The 9,159-nt window shown below is 37.4% G+C and overlaps 1 protein-coding gene across 1 annotated transcript in view; it reads left to right on the forward strand.

Annotated features, from left to right (window-relative positions):
* KCNH5 (potassium voltage-gated channel, subfamily H (eag-related), member 5) overlaps positions 1-9,159 on the forward strand; it is a gene marked incomplete at its 3' end in the record, with an annotated part of 232,481 nt that overhangs the window by 54,791 nt on the left and 168,531 nt on the right. Inside the window, exon 5 of the mRNA XM_010846828.1 lies at positions 7,814-7,929. Within this exon, the coding sequence (XP_010845130.1) occupies positions 7,814-7,929 (116 nt within the window). The remainder of the gene's footprint in view (positions 1-7,813; positions 7,930-9,159) is intronic.

Consider the following 9,159-nt stretch of genomic DNA (forward strand, 5'->3'; position numbering starts at 1 on the left):
GTCCATTCTCTATGTCTGCATCTCTCTCCCTGCCTTGAAAATAGGTTCATCTGTACCATTTTTTCTAGATTCTACATATATAGTAATCTTACTTTAGATTCAACCTTGGGCACCAGAGTTACTTAACATGAGCCTTTTTGTGACTCTTCTAGGAGTATTTTTTCTTTTTGTTTATTTTATTTATTTATTTTTCCACAACCAAGCATACTGACTGAGCACACAGTATGGTGCTGGCACTATTAACTAGGTTTTGGAGATACAAAGTTCCTTCCATCATATCCTAATGGGGAGAGGGGTGGTGTGAAAACAGATTGATATATAATGGAAGCTTTCTTCTGATTACTCTTATTTTCTCAGTAAAAGAGAAAACATGGTTATCAACTGAGATTAAGGATGATGAGGAGGTAAGGAGGAGTTGAAGGGGAGAGGAGGAGGAGGAGAAGGAGGAGGGGGAGGAGGAGGAGGAGGGGGAGGAGGAGGTATGAAACAGTTGTGTAGAGAGTGGAGCAGTGAGTGGCAAAGGCTAAATTCAGCAGGTTTTCAGTGCAGCAGTAAGGTCCATGTGAAACTTGTGGTCATGCATTTCGTTAGTATCTATGAGCATGATGATGTGTTTACTCCACCCTAGTAGAAGGCGATGGCACCCTACTTCAGTACTCTTGCCTGGAAAATTCCATGGATGGAGGAGCCTGGTAGGCTGCAGTCCATGGGGTCGATAAGAGTCGGACATGACTGAGCAACTTCACTTTCACTTTTCCTTTCATGCATTGGAGAAGGAAATGGCAACCCACTCCAGTGTTCTTGCCTGGAGAATCCCAGGGACGGTGGAGCCTGGTGGGCTTCTGTCTATGGGGTCACACAGAGTCGGACACGACTGAAGCGACTTAGCAGCAGCAGCAGCAGCAGAATAGTCAAAGGTGTGTAGATGGTGAAGTAGGTGAGTTGGATCCAACCAGAGTTGGGATTTGTTTAGGTGAGCAAGATGAAAAGAATCAGGGAGCTCAAGGATCAGGGAGAAGGGATCAAGGAGCTGAGGATATTTGCAACAGAGTAGGTTGAAGGTGTTTGCAAAAATTTGAAGCAATACTTAGATAGTAAAAGCTTGGCTGGGGATATAGAAAAAAGTGTTTCAAATGCAGAACAAACAAGTGAATCCACACATAGGAAAGCCAGGATATAACTTTCTAGAACAAGGCCATTTTACCTTTTTTAATGTGGAAAAGGGGCAGTGATTGGAACAAAGGCCCATATCGTTTAAGAATGTGACAAAAGTGATTGGAATTGGTATCAGTCTCTTTCGGCTTATATTGGGATTTTTACCAAGAAACTCAGACATATAGGTGAAAAACCTGAGTAAATTGGCTAACTGTGAATTGTACTTCTAAGTTGTATCTGGAGTGGTAACTACAGTGTAATGGCAGCCAACTAATTTGAGAGTAGTACTTCCTCATATGATCACCAAAACTTCATTCTAGATGAATTTCTGCCTTTGAAATTAATGGCACCGAGGGATGTCAACTTACATATACATGATGGGTGGTAGCAGAAACTATTGAAGGGCAAGAAACCAGTCTTGATGAAGCAGTTACTATGTGTCAGGAGCTTTGTATTCTTTATAGCTCTTTCCTATAATTCTGAAAATTAGTGTTATTATCTCCATTTTACTGTTGAAGATTCTGACACTCAAAGTCTGACTGATTTTCAATCCAATGTTCTCTCTATTGGACCATGCTGCCTTATCCCTTTCCAGTGGATACTTATTGGGGTTTGGCCACCTTAAACCCCCTGCTCTCCTTTTTCCCTACAAAGATGAAGCACAGGTTGAGAACAGTCCGATTCTGACAGGACTGTACTGTTTTGAATCAACAGAATTTACTGATGATAATTCAAGGAGGGAAAAGTGTTTTTGTTATCTTTTGTTTCTGATACCGAGGTCTGGGAACTGCTGCTCAGATTATCAGTCAGTGGTACCTGATACATCATTTATAATAATACAAAGGGGGAAAAATGACAGCCAAGAAATCCATTCTGTTGATTATCCATATGTGTTCTAAAAGCGATGGTTCAAATCTCTGCCCATTTATATAGTACAGTATTTTCAAACAGATTCAAAAACTGCCAAGACACTTAACAGTGTGAAATATCCTGTGCCAAATAGTTATGGCATCTTTGTGCCAATAATTGAGACAAAAAAAGTTCCTGTAGAATGAAAATAACAGCAAAAATAGCAGCCTTCCCCTTGTAGGAAGCCAATGGTTTTCTTTAGAGAGGAAACAACAGATGAAATATGAGTAATTATACCATGTAGTCTCTTTGGCCAAGAGTATAATTGTTTACCTAAGCTTTTTTCTTATAGATTAGAATCTTGTGTTGCAGTCTAGTAGATTGATTGAGCTGCCTCTGTGACTTCCTTTTATTTTTAAGATTAGGCAGTCCATGACAAAGAGGTTAATTGCAACCCAATAGAGCTAAACTAATGTTTTATTAAGAAGGAGTTGGCATCCTAAGCTTTTAGGAGAACAAATGTTCTCATAATGCCATGAACAACTTATAGAGCAAGTATTAGGCTCTTCATATTCAGCTGTCTGTTCACATTACCCCATATCGACCACATCTAAGTAACATCAGTGAACTGTGCTGAATAATCAGTCACACCAGTTAGGTCTCAGTAAAGGTGAAATCAGTAAATGTATCGCTGGGGAAAGTTAGAACTGCTGATATGCCTTTTCTCCCCTCTGACCTAGACAGTGTGACTGCTTAACTTTTTCAAAGTTTGACTGTTTAGTGAGGGCTGCTGACAGATCTGGAGAAGGCAATGGCACCCCACTCCAGTGCTCTTGCCTGGAGAATCCCATGGACGGAGGAGCCTGGTAGGCTCCAGTCCATGGGGTCGCTGAGAGTTGGACACGACTGAGCAACTTCACTTTCACCTTTCACTTTCATGCACTGGAGAAGGAAATGGCAACCCACTCCAGTGTTCTTGCCTGGAGAATCCCAGGGACGGGGGAGCCTGGTGGGCTGCCGTCTATGGGGTCGCACAGGGTCCAACATGACTGAAGCGACTTAGCAGCAGTAGCAGCAGCAGCTGACAGATCAAATTAACTGATTCATCTAATCACATGGGCAATTGCAGATGTATCCAAGAGCACAAAGGTATAGTTATAAGGAAATTCACTGTGGCATTGTTAGTGATAGTAAAAAATCTAGAAGCCACTTAAATGTTTGTTAAGTAGAATATATACATGATCAGAAAAGAGCAAATGCCTAATTCTCTAAGATAATAAAGATACAGGCAAGAATCAGTTACCATGGTTGGGTGGAACTTGAGATGGAGGGAACAGAAGGGAAGTTGAAGGCTGTTGTGTTTCTTCTGTCTTCTTTTTTTCAATAATATATTTGATAAGGTAATCTGCTGAGAGTGAGGACAGAGGGACAGCATAAAGAAAATAATGCTGTTTAGAACTGAGGACTGCAAGAAAGCTCTCACCAGAGACAAAAGATCACTGAGCAATTTAGGGAGTGCATCTTTGAGTGCCCCCTTTGATTTAAATGTAAATCAAAACACTCCCCAGCTTTGCATTGGTTTTCTAGCTCTGTGAGCATTTTGATATTGAAGCTCTTAAATGGTTAAATGATTAGACAACTGCCTTTGCTGTCTCTAGGAAAACTCCTTACCAAGTATTGATATTTCCTTCTAAACTTCTCTCAGTATGTCTGAGTCAGTTTGACAATTGTCACCACTTTTTTTTTTTTTTCTGTTAGCAACTCCCCAGTTTTCATTTTGAGAGAAAAATTATAGTCCTCCACACTTCCTCCTTAACCCTCTACCCCACCCTTTCTAGCTTCTCCAACCCAAAGCCTTTCCTTCACAAGACAGAGTTGTATTAGTATCTGCTAAGAGCTGAACATAGAAAAGCAGATTTGCTTCTATATTTTCTAATTTTAACTATTAATACATATAATCTGGGTGCCTTGTTAATTTCTATTTATCTTTTTAACTAATGTTCTCATTCATTCAAAAATGTGTCCAGTGCCCACTATGTTCCAGTCATGGAACTAGACAACCAGGGATAGAAAGAATAAAATCTGGCACCTAAAAGTCATATCATGCAGTAAAACTCCCTTTTCATCTATGTTTAAGGGTTGTCTCATGCAGAATAAAATTTCAGATTGAAGAATTAACGTTTTTCTTTCTGTTTCTTTCTACTGTTTACCATGAAGAAAAGTGGATGTGTTTTATTTTCACAGTTTTAACATTTTGTCTTCCTCCAGGACATTGAAATAAGGTAAAGGGATGAAATAGTTCTTGATTATGTTGACTTCATGTGTAAAATGAGATACACAGACACAGGCACATTTGTTTTATGTTTAAATGAGGAACTGCTGCTTCCTCATTAAGAAACTGTAGTGTGTACTCATGATTCTTGAAATAGAAAACCAGAGGATGATGATGAACATTCATCATCATGTTTCTTCTTCCGCACACATTTGCTTCTTTGTACTATCCGAGGAAAGGAGTGAATATGTGGTATTTGATGATTTGTATTCTTCCATGTATTATTAAACTTATTCCTTTGATGTCTCCTTTAATTTTTAAAAAATATTTTCTGAACAAACCATTATCACACACAGGAAATAAAAATTATCTTCTCTTTTAATCCAATAATCAGATGTCCTAATAGATGCAACGTTATTTATCTTAGAAATAATGAACCTTAAGTTACTATAAGATTGACTTGCAGTAATTCTTGGCAGTCCAGTTGCTAGGACTCTGTGATTTCATTGTTGAGCGCCTGAGTTTGATCTCTCATCAGGGAACTAAGATCCTGCAAGACTTGCGGCTCAACCAGAGAAAAAGAAAAGAAAAGAAACTGAATCAATGTTGACTTGGAAGTTTCTAAAAATATTCACTGCAATTATAATACTCAGTTGCTGTAAAAAGAGAAATGATCAACAAGAAATATTTTAACATACCTGCTGCCAATATAGTCTCTGTCATCTGAGGACATCCTCATCATTTTAACCCAATAAATCAAAAACCAAACCAAAACCCAGTGATAATAATACATGACAATATTTCATGTTAATGCTCATGATAATAAAAATGCAGCTTATTTTTAAATCTTATTTTTAAAGTTACAAATAACTTTTGATTAATTAGTCAATTAAAGGTCTATTTTATGGCAAGCCTCTGCCAAGTTCTGAGAATGGAGAGATGAATGGCAGTTTAATGGGAGTGACTGACATGCTTATCAATGACTGCATTAGTATTGTTAGTGCCATGTGAGGTATGCGTCCTGTAGTGTGAATGCACAGAGGAGAGTGCATCTCTTCCAGTGGATCTCAGAATGCTTTGAGTTTGGAGGTACCAGTAAGCATTAGCCAGAATGATGGGAAGGGCAAACGCATTTCAGACAGGCAGCATGATTATAACATGTGAAAGCATGAAAGCATTGAATGTCATAGGGTGAACAAAGAATTCCTAATGGATTTAGTTTTGTTTTTCAGTTTGTCATTTTAATTACATAGTGATTTGAGTACAGAGTGTGTATGAGAAGCAGAAGGAGATGGATGCAGAGGAAATCTTTAGGGTCAGAAACAAAATGACACATATACCAAGGATATTCAGTGTTATCCTGAAGGCCTCTAGGGGTCTCTTAAAGAATTAAAAACGGGAGAAGGGCATAGTAAAACTTGTGCTGTAGAAGGAGCTCTGGCAGCAATGTGGAAAATATGTGGTCAGAGAACAGAATATAGACTATAGTTTTTAGGAGCTACTATCTAACTCAGGTGAAAGATGATATATATGACATGACATATTAGCGATGGAGAAAGGAGATTAAATTTCAGGATATTTGTGGAAGGAATTGGATGTGTGTGTGTGTGTGTGTGTGTGTGTGTGTGTGTGTTTATGACGTGATAGTGTAGGAGGATGGTAAATCTCAAGTTTCTGATTCGGACAGCTGGAAATATTGTTGAGTCATTCACTGAGACCAAGAATCCACGAAAAAAGCAGAGTTGGAGATGTGGGGAGAAGGTGATGATAAGATCAGTTTTGAACATGTTTAAGAGTCATCTGAGTAAGAGGTGACCAATGGCCAATTAGACATAGGTCTAGTACTTGGAAGAAAAGTCTAAGTTGGTGATATAGATTGCTTGATAGTGTTTTATGTTGATGTTTAGTTCTTAGAGCTGATGACATATCTGGTGCTTCCCTGTTTTTCTAGCATATTGCACAGGACAAACTTTAGGGTTGCATATGATTTCCAAAACCTAACATTCTAGTCACTAGGATGAGCACCATTAATGAAAAAGAATAAAGAATCTTCTATCAACCAGTACCAGTTTACTCTTTTCCCCAATCCAATAGTTGATATCATAGAGTGAGCTGAATTGATGGGACAATATAAAGCCTACATGAAGCCAGAATTAGATTGAAGAATAGCAGTAAAGTATGATGTCATCTATCTTGTGTGGCTTGAAAGACATTTGGTTGTGTCTGCCCAGGATTTCTTCCTTTATTTTTTGTCTGAAATTTCATCAATTCATCATTGTCTGAAATTTCATCAATTCCATTAGAGTCATTCCACTGGACCTTCACGAGTTTTCATTTTTAAGGAGTTGTTTGGTAAATACCCTAGTTAAAGGTAGTACGGTGGAAATTATCAAATGATCTTAATGGAGTTTGGAATAGATTGGAGCTTTTTGGGATAGCTAGAGAAAGGCTAATTGAGATAAGAGCAGACTGTGGTTGGTTTTGTTCCACTTGGTCACATCTCATTGACATTTCCTTAAAGTTAGTTAGCTTAGTAGTGAAAAACTAATGATTTTAATAATGGAAATAATGGAAGAAAAAATTCTTTTTTATTAAATTCACATCCCTTCTTCTCAGAAGTTAAAGTTACTACACTTTTAGAAAACATTATTAAAGGTTCTATATATTCACAAAATAATCCTTAAATACCAGTGAAATTGTTAGTAAGAGAGAAATAACATTTTGGTATGTTACAAAGAAGATGGAGGTGTGTGATATGAATTATAGTATGTGAGATTTGTTGAAGTTGGACTTTATTCTCTTACGTATGTATATCTTCACATAAGTACACAATAAGACTGTTTTTATTATGGTAATGCTACCTTCCATAATAAATATCCCCCAACTTAAGTAGTTTAACACAAGAATTTGTGTTATTCTTGTTCATATAACAATCCAAGCAATTGATCCTTGGCATATGGCATTCTTCTATGCTCTGATTCAGTGGCTTTGCCATCCCCTGGGGCCTTATTGTCATTTTCATACAGCTAGCAGAAGGAGAGAGAAAGTATGGAGAAGTTTCACTTGCCTCTTAAGTTGTTGCATGCATAGAAGTGACACACATCACTTCTGCTCTCATTCCATTGGTGAGAACTACAGACATGCCCATACCTAGAGGCACAGAAGGCTGGAAAATGCATTCCTGGCTGGGCCACTGTTTCCCATTAACAAACGTATACAATGCTAAGGGGAGGATAGAATTTTATGGACACCTAGCTGCTTGGACCCTATGGTATTAATAGATTTTCACAAAACACAAAGATCACACATAAAATTTACTTAGTATTTTATAACTGCCCTTGAAGTATATGATGATGCCTATGTAAAAATGAAATGCTTTAGGTTGAAACTTTTCATTAGGTCTGCATTTTCATTAGCAGGAAGTGCTAACTTTTCATTACTTATGCTCTTTCTGAGATCCCTTGAATATGAGCAAGAATATTGACTTCTATATTCATTATGTGTGAAAAACTGAGACTTTCTTTCCTTATTTTTAAGGTTGGACAAAATTTGCCCGATTGACACGGGCTTTGACAAATAGCCGAAGTGTTTTGCAACAGCTCACGCCAATGAATAAAACAGAGGTGGTCCACAAACATTCAAGACTAGCTGAAGTAAGTGCAAGATTAACTTTACTTCTCAACATGCTGGTGGTGGTACATTTCCCCCATCCAAATGTCTCAATATTGATATTTCTGGCTATTATTTTACAAATACTTATGTGTTAATTGATTCTTCCCTTGTAGAATTGTAGAAATTTCATATATTTCTTTTTATGCTCTCCTACTTTGAAAATGGGAGGGTACTTTACAACATCCCAGATGATGTCTGTAGAATATGAGGTTTTCTTTGAGCAAATGAGATAGCAAGTTCATTCATTCACTTGTGTGTGCAGCATAGACTTATTGAGGGTTTGCTCTGTGCTTGGTAGGTACTATGCAAAGGATATGAAGATGAATAGGCCATGGACCCTATCATCAAGGAGTTAAATATCCAGCAGAAAAGGGAGGTGGTACCTGAATGAGATGATACCTGGGCTAAGCGAATTTTTTTAAAAAATTAGAGTTGATTTATAATGTTGTGTTATTGGTTTCTAGTATACAGCAAAGTGATATTATATATATATATAGTTATATAATATAGTATATATATTTTCATATTCTTTGAGTTATAGGTTATTATAAGACATTGAATATATAGTAGTTATTATACAATTTTATATATATGTTGTTTATCTATTTTATGCATAGTAGTTTGTATCTGCTAATTCTAAGCCCCTAATTTTTCACTCCCCTCTTCCCCTTTGGTTACTTTAAGTTTGTTTTCAAAGTCTGTGAGTCTGTTTCATTCTGTAAATAAGTTAATTTGTATCATATTTTATATTCTATATATAAATGATATATGATATTTGTCTTTCTTTGTCTGACTTACTTCACATAGTTTGCTAATCTCCAGATCCATCCATGTTGCTGCAAAAGGCATTATTTCATTCTTTGTAATGGATGATACAATATTCCATTGTATACATGTACCACATCTTCATGTATTCCTCTGTCCATGGACATATAGATTACTTCTGTGTCTTGGCTATTATAAATAGTTCTATTATAAGTATTGGGGTGCATGTATCTTTTCAAATTAGAGTTTTCTCCAGAGTTATTGGGCTGAGTGAATCTTGAAGGAAAAATGTAGTGAAGAAGAGATGAAGATCATTTATGCCAGTTCAGTTCAGTTCAGTTGCTCAGTCATGTCCGACTCTTTGCGACCCCATGAAGCGCAGCATGCCAGGCCTCCCTGTCCATCACCAACTCCTGGAGTTCACCCAGACTCATGTCCATTGAGTC

Source organism: Bison bison, unplaced genomic scaffold (assembly GCF_000754665.1).
Source record: "Bison bison bison isolate TAMUID 2011002044 unplaced genomic scaffold, Bison_UMD1.0 scf7180017864239, whole genome shotgun sequence".
NCBI lineage: Eukaryota > Metazoa > Chordata > Mammalia > Artiodactyla > Bovidae > Bison > Bison bison.